The sequence below is a fragment of the Sander lucioperca genome, chromosome 9 (genome assembly GCF_008315115.2).
Source record: "Sander lucioperca isolate FBNREF2018 chromosome 9, SLUC_FBN_1.2, whole genome shotgun sequence".
Classification (NCBI taxonomy): Eukaryota; Metazoa; Chordata; class Actinopteri; order Perciformes; family Percidae; genus Sander; species Sander lucioperca.
Window position 1 is genome coordinate 665,293 of NC_050181.1, and position 13,122 is coordinate 678,414.

General features: G+C 39.8%; 1 protein-coding gene across 1 annotated transcript in view; it reads right to left on the reverse strand.

Moving 5' to 3' along the window:
- The window catches only part of brinp2 (bone morphogenetic protein/retinoic acid inducible neural-specific 2), a 129,579-nt gene that overhangs the window by 75,082 nt on the left and 41,375 nt on the right, over positions 1–13,122 (reverse strand). Inside the window, exons 2-3 of the mRNA XM_031287857.2 lie at positions 7,360–7,550; positions 5,307–5,488 (exon numbers count right to left, since the gene is read on the reverse strand). Coding sequence (XP_031143717.1) covers positions 5,307–5,488; positions 7,360–7,550 — 373 coding nt within the window. The remainder of the gene's footprint in view (positions 1–5,306; positions 5,489–7,359; positions 7,551–13,122) is intronic.

The following is a 13,122-nucleotide window of genomic DNA, read 5'->3' on the forward strand; positions in this document are numbered from 1 at the left end:
AAATCTCTTAGTCCTACACCTCAGTACCATGTACCTGTGACCAGATGGCAGCAGCCTGTATTCATAAGACAAGGGGTGACCCGGGTCAGCGAGGATAGCTTTGGCTTTCCTCATGGCTCTTGCCCTGTATAGGAGTGATAACTCCTCAAAGTTTAAAGTTTATCCCTGCAATTTTGCTACACATTCTCTCAATGCTGTTTAGTCAGTGCTTATTTTTTTTAAGTGAGGGGCCCAAACCATGTAGATTCAAGAGAAAGTTAAAATAGACTGGAGAAAACAGGAATTAAACATTTTCACGAAGCAAGGAATATGTGTGTGTGTGTGTGTGTGTGTGTGTGTGTGTGTGTTTCTGTCTTGCGTTCTTCTTCACACTTGGTGGGGTATTGGTCAGGATCCAATGATGTGCAGTGTCAAATTTGGTACAAATAAACTGTGATTAAAAACTAAGCAACCGCACAATAAAGATTTAAAAAAAGGGGCTTCATGGCTTCACGGCTCTCAGTCAAGCATGTCGTCCGCTGCGGGTTACCGGTGATTATTACGCCCATTTGGAAATTAATCCCTCTGCTAACTGCATTTCACCATGTATGTTTTTGACCGCTGGATAAAGCCTGCTAACTTTACAACCAAATTCTTCTTTACTTCCCTCAACAAGCACAAGCGGATATCCTGCAGGAACTTCGTCACCTTGCCATTGCAACTCACATTGCTAAGAACTTGCAATGTATAGCTATTATCAGACCGGCCATCGCGGCCTCGAAACACTACTGGCCCACCGGGAAAAGTCCCGACTCTCCCGATTGCCACTCCGCCACTGTCAGTAGTATATGTTAGTTAAGCTACATATTAAGTGCTTTGGGGTGCTTCTGTAAGTAATTTAGGGTTACATTGGTTCTGGAGAAAGCTTTGAGCATCAACGGGCACTGCACTAGTCTTTCAAAATCTATAAGCACATAACACAAGGTTGGTATGGGCTTATCTTAAGGCATTAAAGAGTTGAACTGTTTTAAGAAAATCTGTTTTGTTGCATAACATCATTAACATGCAAATGTATGCCGCTACATATTGTATATCCAATTCTACATCTAATTAGATCATTTTGTCATTAGGGGAAACTAGTGGTGCGAAGAAAATGAAGGTTCAAGCGTAGATTCCTTTTGAGTTATTGTGATAAACGACATCTGGTGTAAAACAATTTGGGGGTGTTTGTTGATACATGTAATATTGAAAAAAAGTGGCATTGCCCTTAGATTTAGAAGAATACAAGTTGAAATGTTTGCATTTTCATAAAACATCTGTGGCTTTGGATGACAGTTTGACATTGTAATTTTTGTTTCTATATAATTAGGTTTTCTGGACATGTCCAACTAGTTGGAGACCCTGGGGTTGACCCAGAACATGCTGGAGGTGGCTGAATATGTCATGTGGCTTGGAAATGTTTTGGCATTTCTCAGAAAAAGGAGGCGGTTGTGGCTGGCTAGCTTAGCCTGCTGCCACTGTGACCTGCACCGGGTTGCACCAGCTATGTGTAAGTTTTCTCCTAAATTAGGGTGTAAAGTCGGCACTAGAGGCTTAGTACCTACTAGTACCAGTAGTTTGTAGTCTCACATTGCCAGACCTATCTCCTCAGTGCTTGAGTATGTTCTGGCTACACCGCTTAACGATTCTGAGATACGGGGAGAAAAAAGCTCTGGCTTGTTTGTATTTCTTCAAAACAATCATAACCGTTCTGGATGGTGCTAAGCCCTGGATTCAGCAATGGGGCCCTTGCAAAACAGAAAACAGAGATAGTGGCAGAACGTCAGGCTTTATACCAGTAATGTAAATCCGTTGAGTCGGACTTGTAAGTTTGCAACTGAATCAGCTACTAACAAATTGGTTGCACAATTACTACTTGGAGCATAACCTCACTATTTTGGACATCAAGTCATAAATAAAGGCAAGGTGCCAATCAACAGTCATCATGGTCATGGTTACTGTGCACATTACAGTGGCTTTCTGGCTGGCATAAGCCACTTGGCATAGTAGCACTTCATAGTAAGCTACAACTCATTGCAATTGTACCGGGTGCCGGGGCAGCTGCCTGGTTTATAATGGTTGATTTCTAATTTATATTTAAGGATATTTCTATTTCCCACTGCTTTAAATATGACTTACAAACTTTTGAATTCTTCTTAAATTTCATATTAATATCATACATAATTTTTAATTTCTCTGGCAAACGGCTCCCCTCACACCAAACTGCAGAATCTGACTAAATGCATGCTGTTAAATAGACACGAGAAGCAGTGGGCAGCTGAATTTGTACAAAATGCATTGCAAAAAAATATCACTGGATGGATTGAAACAAGACTAATGCGGAAAACAGATCTTAATGGTGGCCATTTACTTATTTACAATTGTTGACTACTTTGCAAAAGATTAGGGATTGTTTTTGTGCAACAGTCACTCATTAGCTTCTCCCCAGACACAAATGCATCAAACTGAGCAAGATTTCAGTTCCTAATTAAGTCAGGCTTAGCAGACAATGTGTTTTTGGCCTTATGCTGTTATGAGATGCAGCACAAATTAAAATGTGTGTTTGCTGTGATGAAGCCTGTCAATAAATATAAAAACTATTGCATTTGAGTATGCAGAGGTCTATTTTAGACTGAGTACAGTCTGCACTGCAGCAGACTTTGTCTAGATGTTGTTTTCTCTCAGATTCCCTGCAGCTAATATGTTATAAAAACTACTCCCACTAATCGAACATTTCTCTCTAGGTAAAAGCAATTTCCCAGGCATCCTTTGTGTTTCCCTAATCTCATGTAGAACCATTCAAGGCTTTGTGAGGAAGTACATTTCCAAGCAATCCGGTGCTCCAGTGTCCCTTTTAATGTTACTCTTGGCAAGACATTTTTTTCAATCTCACCTATGCATACAGCGTTTTCAGTGATGGTACCTTATTCAAGGTACACACAAATTTTGCTGTTTTTCCATTACATGGTACCTGCTTGACTCGCCTCAACTCTACTCGCCTTTTTTGGTTTTCCATTACGAAAAAAAGGCCCTGGTACCTGCTAACAGGTACTTTTTTTAGTAGCACCTCCGTCCAGGTTCCAAGCGAGCTGAGGCGATACCAAAAGGTGACGTGAAAACCTGCAGACTACGGATTGGTCAGAGAGAATCGTCACTAATCACTGCGTCATCATTGCTAGCGACAGACTAGACTGAACAAACCTGTCATTTTTAAATAGTTTAGCCAGCGGTGGTTTTTTTGCTGTCTCCAGCTTCTTTTGAAACAAAATGTGTCTTCTGGCTGTGGCAACAGCCACATGCCAAGAGTCAAAAACAACACGCCTTCCACGTTCTGTGTGTGTGTCGTGTTAGGTCACGGCAGTTTCCTGCGGAGTCGCTATGACGACCAGCCACGCTCGCCTCAGGCATGAGGCGGTACTAAATCTGCAATGGAAAATGGAGGACGGGGCACCGCGGCCGAGTCGAGCCGAGTAGAGTAGAGTTGAGCAGGTACCATGTAATGGAAGAACGCCAAAAGTTGACTCCAAGCAATTACTCATTTCAATCAGATTTGCTATTTAAGTTGAAGCATGAAAGCACTGTCCACCCACCCACACACCTGCTGTCATTGCATAAAAACCAACAGATCTGTTCCAATGTGAAAATGTATCGCTTGGTTATGCTTTGCTTCCAGTCATCAAGAGGGACAAAAAAAAAAGATTTAAACAAGGTTAGACCCGACACAGGGGATAATAGGATTTTGTTCTGTGTTCTTCGAGTGGATTTTCAACAAAACTGTTCCTCTTTGCATTTAATAATGAAACGAGCTATAAAAGCCTGGTGGGAGATTTTGGGTGAATGGCGACTAACCATGTCAAGGCATGTCGATTGTTAAATGTGCAGGTAAATAAAATGAACCATAAGAAGAACTAAATTACGTGCTAAAAAAAGGTGTTGAACCACTTCAAATTCTAGAGTGAGAGCCCCTTTGTGCAAAAAATCCAACAGCTTTTTACTACACTGACGATAATTACCAGGTGTTTTAACCCTCATGTGATACAAACGCACACACATCTACAGTCAAGGGTGTAACTTTGGTTTGAGACAGGGGTCTGGGGGGGTCCTCCGCCAGAATTTCTTTTTCTTTTTCTATTTGAACCCCATTTCCTGCATTTCTACATACATTTAGGGACTATGATGATACAAAATCCAGGAAATAATTAAGTTGAATATAATGATAAATTCTGCCAGAAAGAATGAACAATGTAGAAGAAAAAGATGTCTTACTTTCTTTATTGTTTAATATAGGGGCCGATCGCCAAGACATGAGAGAATAATTTTATAGAATCAAAAATGTTCACAATTTGAAAGTGGGGGGACACAAACAGGATTTTAAAAAGTGTGTGTGTGGGGGGGGACATGTCCCCCCTGTCCCCAGTGGAAATTACACCCTAGCCTACAGTACAGGAGAGCACACACCAGCCTGTAACTCAGTCCAGATGGCATACAGTAGAGTACAGTATGAATAAATACACTTTTCCCACTGGGACTTTAAAGAAACTTGACATTTGCCTCGCTTTACCTCTGTGGGTTACAGTGCATACACTGTGCTTTTAATCTAGCCTGCCATATAAGAAAAAAAAGACCTTGAAAATAATCTTTTAAAAAGATTGTTTGTGAGCATACACTGGGAGCAAGCAGAGCTATTTGTTATAGGTGCAGCGTGGAGTAATATATTTAAAAGAGACAGTTTTATAGGAGCGGTAATGTTTGCGTGTCTACCTTGATGGGTGGTTGTTTGTAGACCTAGAGAAGTGCAAACACAAGTCTACAAGAAGAAAATCAACAGTGTGTTGGTGCTACATGCTGAAATGGACATTTTCTAGCTCTGCTTAAAAGTAGGGGTGGGAATCACCAGAGGCCTCACGATACAATATCATCACGATACTTCGATACTGCGATTTTAAACATATTACAATATTTTGCGATATATTGCAATTTAGTACCTTTTTTCCAACTTCAAATTTTTCCCAATTTCAAATGATGTCCCCAAAAGGAAACCTTGTCAACATCAGTTTTATCTTAAAAGATAAATGTTTCTCTTTGTTCATCTCACTTCAATTTTATTGCTGCAAAATGGGATTGTCAAGCAGACAAACTGACCATCACATATATAACAATAGATCGATACTTGTCGTCTGTGTATCAATGCAGTATTGCCACGGAAAATATCGCCATACTATGCTGTATCGATCTGGATATGTACTGTGTGTAGGCATAGTGACTTTCTATGTGCATGTGTACAGTACCTTGATAGCAGAGGTGGCAATCTGGAGGTGGTGCAGTCGCCTTAGGGTGCTCTCTCGATCTGTGAAGTAAGAAGCGGCCAGCTGATGGAGCAGCTCCAGAGACACCACCGAGCTGTTGCTGTTACCCTCCGACTTCTTGTTCAGCTTCTGCTTGTCCAGGAAAATGGTCAAAGACTCCTCTCCTGTGGATCAATAATCGATCAATGACTCTGTTTTTAAGTCACCTTAAACCCTATTTTCTATTGATTTTTTTTTAAATGTTATGAAATAAAGTATTGAATCCTCTTTGTAATGTCAATTTCAATTGTATGTGTATAGTACCTTTCATTACACAGTGCTTTACCTTAGAAACACCATACACATTAAAACAAAGCATGAGTAGAAAAACAAGACAATCAACAAAAACAAGACATACAAGTGCAACCATAGAAATTCACAGACATGCACGCACGCACGCACACACACACACACACACACACACACACACACACACACACACACACACACACACACACACACTGTGATTAAACAAATGCCTGAGAAGCTACAGCAGGAGTAACGCTAACGTGCTAGTGTGATGAAGAGGACAGAAAAGTAGAGACCAAATTATGAACACGGTGAAAAAAAATCTTAAGTTACTCACTATCTAAGTCATTTTTTCAGTCAATACTTTTAAACTGTTACTTAAGTAGTCATGTTGATGAATATGTTTACTTCTACTTTGCGTACTTGTTTGCAAGGTAACGGAAGCCTACTTTAACTTGAATACAGTTTTTGGCTACTCTATCCGCTCACCTGCATTCGCTGATGTGTGGCCGTGCCCTAATGGTGGAACACGATTATCTAATCACCATCAGATGTGTGACTAGGTTGTGGCCTATGAAACATATCAGTGCCTGGGTCTTCCTATGCTTTTTGATCTTGAAGCTATAATTCACAGCTCAATGTAACTATTGCTGGTGAGACAGCCATAAAAAGCATGCGAGAAAGAGATGAAATAGTAGAACAAAAGGGGAAAAAAATGAGATTGGGGATGTGTGCGTTTGCTCAGACAGTCTAATCAGCATGCAGACGGGCTCAGCCCATTTAGGTCAGGCTGTTAGATACATATTGAGTCTAACTATCAGTCTGCCGCTGCATTCATCTCTGCTCTGTCTCCAATGCTGACAAAGTTGAGCGCAAAGTTAGTGTGGCTGGGGATGCAAACCTAACACATCGCTAAAATACCAGAGAGATTGTTAGGAGACCGCAGAAAAAATACTTCTATGTGGACAGCGTGTGAAGGAAAAGTAGCCGACGTGGCCTGTTTTAGAAGATGTATGGGTAACATTGGCCTCAACTGATAGTGTTGCGTCCTAATTTAAAGCCCATTATATCTCTCATAAGTGAGTGAGTATCCCCTACGATTTGATTTTATGTATTCCCTGTATATTAGGATTTTACTGATAGTACCCTGGCCTTGCAAATCTCCCCCTCTGATGAAATGAATGCCTAGGTGCTGAGATGTTTATACTCACTATAAATTTTCTACAAGTCCCTTAAAAAAACAACAGCCGACTGTAAAAATGTACTGATGTACCTGTAGTCAGCTGTGTATCAATAACATGAGGTCATCACTTTGAACCCAACTCAGGTCTGAGTCGTGTTAGTGAGGCACACACGATCGATAACTCTGGCGATTCTGTTTTGTGAGTTACTTCTCTCAGAGGAGATCGAGAGTAAAAAGAAATCCAATAAAAAAAAAAAAGAGACGTATGCTGAGAAACGGGTCAATTTAATCCCTCTTCTGCTTTGTACGGCTCCTGTAGCTGCACGCAATGTTCATCAGAGGGAAGGATGAGTGGAAAGTTACTGTGGAAAACAACCTTGGTTTAATGTTGCAGGTGGAGTAATGGGTACTGCTTTCCACTCGACATTTTTTCCTTGAAAAAGCACTAACATAGGCTGTAACTCCTCTGAGACCTCAAATGAGTAGCTCTCTATTTTTGGTGGGTCCCGACATTTTCCTAACCCGAGAACAAAGGCGAGTGTGTCACCTGCAGTCCTTCCTTACCTCCCAGGGTAGCAGAGACTAGGAAGTGGGTCCCATACTTCTTGATGAGGTTTTCGTTGATTTGCTGCAGGGTTGGCCGTCGCCCCAGTAACCGCAGGTTGCGTAGAAACTCTGGTGCTAATGGTAATGGAGCCTTGAGGAAATCTCTCTTCTCTGTTGCCAGGCTGTTCACCTTCCAGTGGCTGAACTCCCTGAAATTATGAATGCATTAAAAGGTTAATACGCACTCAGTTCAAAGCTCATTTAAGAAGGAGAGCTTAACATCACTTTTGGACACATTCACACACACATAAGAAGCTGAAAAGGTACTTCAGGAGGTCGGAATAAAAAGGAGGTTAAAGGTGCTACATACTGTCCGATTTAATTGTCTCAAATGTATGACCATTATTTCCCTTATACCCTATTGATTTGTGCCATGAAATTAATGGGCCCATTTACTCTTGTTATTTCCAGTGTGTTGTATTAGAATAAAGTCCATAAATCCACATTATATGCGTCACTGTTAGCCACTATGTGTCTTGGATTTACACGCAAATCAGGGTCGGCCCCACTCATGCCGAGAAAGGGATGGTGATGCACCTGAAGCCTATATAGGAACTTCAAAAAACATTAGAAAAGAATAAAGTTTGCAACCCAAAGACATAGATGACTTGTCTAGATGGACTTTTACCCACTACATCCAAGCCTGTTGCTCGCATATGAATGCAAGGTAAAGACCAGGCTGTCTGTAGTCTCAGAGATTGTCTTGTCTTTTTTTGCTCACTTTTATTTCGATGATGGCACTAACTAAATCTGGCATAATGTATTATAGTTGAGGCTGGCATAATGTATTTTATTTAAAATATTTTGTGTGTGTATGTTAACATTCCCATGAAAATACCCTGATTGCGGCTATCAGTCTATTGAGTTCTACTACTGATTATTTATGTATATATTCCAACAGCAATTTTCTAATTTTTAAACACTGTCTTTATTGATTTTCAACATTACTAAATTAAATGTATAAATGAATCAAAACAAAAATGACAAGACACTACTTGTCAAAATACCAAAATAGTAGTATGAGCCTGTAAATGAGCATTATATGGGACCTTTAAGTTACTGCACTTCTAGTGCACCTGGTTTCTCAGCTGCCCAGACAAATGGCAGGCAGTAACAAAGACCTAATTTCAATTCAACTGGTCAACAGAACACAGTGATGGAGGGAGAGATTAGTCTGGAAAATTCATCCATTTCAAGTAGCTGATAATGTTTTCATCTCTTCACTCCTGCCTCAGCGGAACCCCGAGGTATGGGAAGATTATGTAAATACCAGCAGAAAAGTAAAGATCCACCTTATCTGCATACATTTGCTAGAAACAACGTTGAATATTAGCACACTATGTATGGATTCTCTCTGAACAAAATACCAGCAGTGACAGTGTTTTCCCATGAGTATACTCTCCCTCACACAAACACACACGCACGCACACACACACACACACACACACACACACACACACACACACACACACACACACACTCAAGAACATACACAGAGGGAGGTACATATACTGTATCATTGTCTCAGTTCCTCTCTGGCTGCTCTTACAGTGCCTTTTTGTGTTGAATAGTTTACTATTACGACACCATACTGTAATTATGCTGTTGAGAGCATTATGACAACACTAGGCTACATACAATAGGCCGAGAATAATACACAATATATATGCATAGGGTCATTCAGATGCCGCCACTGTAAAGAGAGCAATGGGCTGTAATTAGTTTGTAGTTGCTGTGTTGCATATTAGTCTTCAAAGGGAAGCTCAGATTTGTAACCATTTAAATCAAACCATGACAAAGCTTCCCTCAGAAGGAATGGCCCCCGGGAGCATAAGGTCAAACTAGTGCTTCATTAGGAGTTTCATTCTCACATAATGCACCAATTAATGTCTGTAGCCTGGCCGCAGTCACAGTGCAATTTGTACATGCTATTATTAACTCTGGCCACATTGTTTGTTTCGTTTTTTGCATGAAAGCAGGGCAACTCAGGGAAATGGACTGTGAGGGCACAGTTTGGAGCTGTAAGCAAAATGTGTAACAAAAAAAAGATAATTAGACTGAAAACACAAGAGGAGCAAGAGCAACCTTTGCTTTCTCATCGCCTATCTGTTTGCTCCTCCCCAGTGTGGAACCATTAGTTTATTCATATCATCTTGCATACTGTGAATATCCATTTAAATTATTTTCAATAAGGAAAGAAAGAGTGCCCGAAAGAGTGCTCTGATTGTTATTCAAGCAGTAATAACACAATGTAAATACATTGTTACAATTTAAACACACACACACACACACACACACACACACACACACACACACAAATACTGTGTGTTCAAGTGCACATTCCTGGATTACTTTGTAACATGAACGGCTTAATTTTACTGTTTACCTAGCAATGACTGTGACGGATGATAACATGATTGACTTTGTGATAACTTTGTGATAAAACCCATCTCATAGTATTATAAACTGCTGTGCAGTATTTTGATAAGCCTTCAACCTCATGGATCTGTTACTCAAACTGCACTTCCTGGATCATATTTCGTCGTCTCACATGTACCTGAAATAAAATTCAGCACCAGCACAGCCTTTTTTTTTTAACCGAGTGTGATTCAGGACTCAATGTCTAAAAGTACCTAAATGTACCCTTTCCTGCTTATAATGACAGCAAGCTGTCCCCTGTTCCCAACACCTCCTGTTTCTGTCTCCCTGGTTTGCTTTTTGTGTGTGTGTGTGTGTGTGTGTGTGTGTGTGTGTGTGTGTGTGTGTGTGTGTGTGTGTGTGTGTGTGTGTGTGTGTTTGTGTGTTTGTTTGTGTGTGTGTGTGTGTGTGTGTGTGTGTGTGTGTGTGTGTGTGTGTGTGTAGCTCCCGTCTTGCTGCTAACCTGGACCCTGCCTACAGAACTTGCTAGCAATCAGCTGATCACCTCTCCTGCAGCCCGGCTCTCTCTCGGGGCCAGATTGTTGTTCCAGTCTCAGTGGTAGCCACGCCAAGGCCTCTAGCTCTAGTATTATTTGAGAGCAGTATTCCTTGTGTTCTTGTTTTCCTAGTTAATGTTTGTTTGTTCCCTGTGCTCGCAGGATTCTTGTCTGCCTGCCTTTTCTCAGCTGCCAGTCCGCCGGCCTGCCAATAATCTCTCCCCTGCTTCCTTCAGCCACGCTGCCACGCTGCCACGCTGCCACGCTGCCACGCCGCCACGCCGCCTCCATTCCAACGTTTCCAGTCATGCCCACTCTTCAACCCATCTCTGTCTACAGGCACTACTGCAATAATTGTCTGTGTTCGGCGCTTGGGTCCAATTACATTGAAAATACAGGGACACTTGAATGGACTAGGAGTACAGCTTTAGCTTTGTTTTAAAATTGACTGTATCTTTGGACTTATGATCAAAAGTTATACCAAGTTGTACCGTATATTATCATGCATCCAGGTTTGGCCTCACCATATTCAAACCAGACCTGTCTATATGTCCAAATGCTCTTAATTATGGTATTTAGTTATAGTAATGTGTTCACAAAATAATTACAAAACTAAAACTAAACACTAATACATAAATTACATTAAAATTAACAAATATTTGCGTAATAAAAATGATGCTACAGTAATATACACCCTCTTTCTTCTTTAAGTTGCTCTTTATTGGGCTCTTTACTATGACTCATGTTGAAGGCAGTGAAGAAGACATCACTGTCTTGTGAATATCTCTGAAAGCCCACTCCTGCCATATGAGTAATAACTGTAATGTTTTTCAGGGCCACCTACTCTATCTACAGTTTAATGCACTTTTCTTCTACCTGCCTAGTATACCCTTTTATTACAGTCAATCCAAGAAATCTTACTCTATCCAGGCATACATCTTTATCATCTCTCACTTCTCACTGCAAGAGTGTAGAACAGCTCCTTGCTTTTTGTTTTTGCTGCTTTAATCTTGACACAGACCCTGCTTTATGATGATTGCTGCAAACATACGCCTGCTTGTTTTTCAAACTGCCTGCATTTACACTACAGCAGCAAAATTATTATCTATTGTCTATTAGAATCCAATGCAATTGCTCTGCAAGAAATGCCACCTTTGTGAAGTGTATGCTATTCATCTGTCTTTGAGACTATATCAGTGAGAAAATGTTTGGGTGGAGTTTGCATTGGACTGCATTAAATTGAAAGGGAAGGGTTAGGGTTACTTTAGCAACTGAATCACCAGCATTCTAAATAAAAGGGTTAATCCAGCAATTTAATTTTGCACTGTTATAAAGTAGTAAGTCAGTAAAAACAATGGTCAAAATCGATGTTGCAGAGTTATCCTGACTTTAAGTCCCTAGTATCGTCAAGATATAAAAAATTATATATCCTACACCTCCCATAATGCAACGCGTTAGTATTTCTTTTTAGACCCTTCTATGCACAACAGCACCGACAGTGATAGATTTACTAAACAACAACCTTGTAAATGAAAAAAATGTAAATGCTACATTTCAAATGTTTAGAATCCATCACTTAATGCATTTATTATTATAGTATAATTATTTTAGGAATTATGCATGACATATTTTTAAATTAGCATTTTTGCAAAAAATTCACGTACCCCCTGCAGTACTAAGTAACCCTAGGGGTACACGTACCCCCATTTGAGAAACACTGTACTAGAGTACTTGTTACAGTCACAGTAAGCTAATATGGGAACCCATATGGAATGTATTGTACAGTTATTTTCTGAAATACAATCCTGCAAACCATTTTCTTCAGAAGTAGAATGATCTGTGTAGAGCATAATATTTAGTACAGCCCAGAAATATATTTTGACATTGTCATTTTGCAGAATTTGGAATATATGGAAAGATATTATGGAATTCTTAAGATAACAGATTCATAGATAACATCTCTGAGTTGACCTAGGTGTGTAGGCAAAATGTGTTAATTTATTTTTTATCAACTCTGATAAAAATGAACGAAGGGAAATTTATTGTATTAACAAAGTAATTATTTTGGCAAAATATCGACATATCCAAACTTACAGTACAAATTCAAATATATTATTTCTAGTAATGAACAGTCATCACAATCTCCTGAATAAAGAACAATTTCTTCTTTTCGTTTTTTAAACATTGCCTTAACTTGTGTTGTTGGTAATGATTTGGAGAGAAAAAACAGAAAGCTCCTGCCAGGGACTAGGAACACATAATGTTTGCACTGCAGTATGAGAAAGTAAAATCAGCGATGTGGCCCTTTAATACTTAGGCAAGGCAAGGCAGCTTTATTTGTATAGCACATTTCAGCAACAGGGCAATTCACAGTGCTTCACATAAAACTTATAGCTAGAAGGCTTCTGGTTTCAGCTCTGCTTCTACCAATTGTAGGAGCAGTGACTAAGTGATTAATCCATCCAAGGTTGACAAGAACAGTGATAATAAATTCCCATTTGCCCCAAAGCAGAAAGGAATTGATGGAATCAATCAATCTGTATTTGTCACATACTTTATTATACAAGTATAATGTGGCTTGAAAGGTTACATTGCCATGATCCAAGACTGTGCAATAAAATGATGTACAAAATGTAGAGCTTGAAGAGTATGTGCAGGAAAGAGCATCATATATGAAATACAATAAATGTGTGCAAATATATATTAAAAGATCTAAAATATTTCAATCACAGAGGCGTGACCATGGTGCAGTATTAGTGGCTGAATCCTTTCTAAGTAGTTAGCAAATTGCACAGTATCCCTCTAC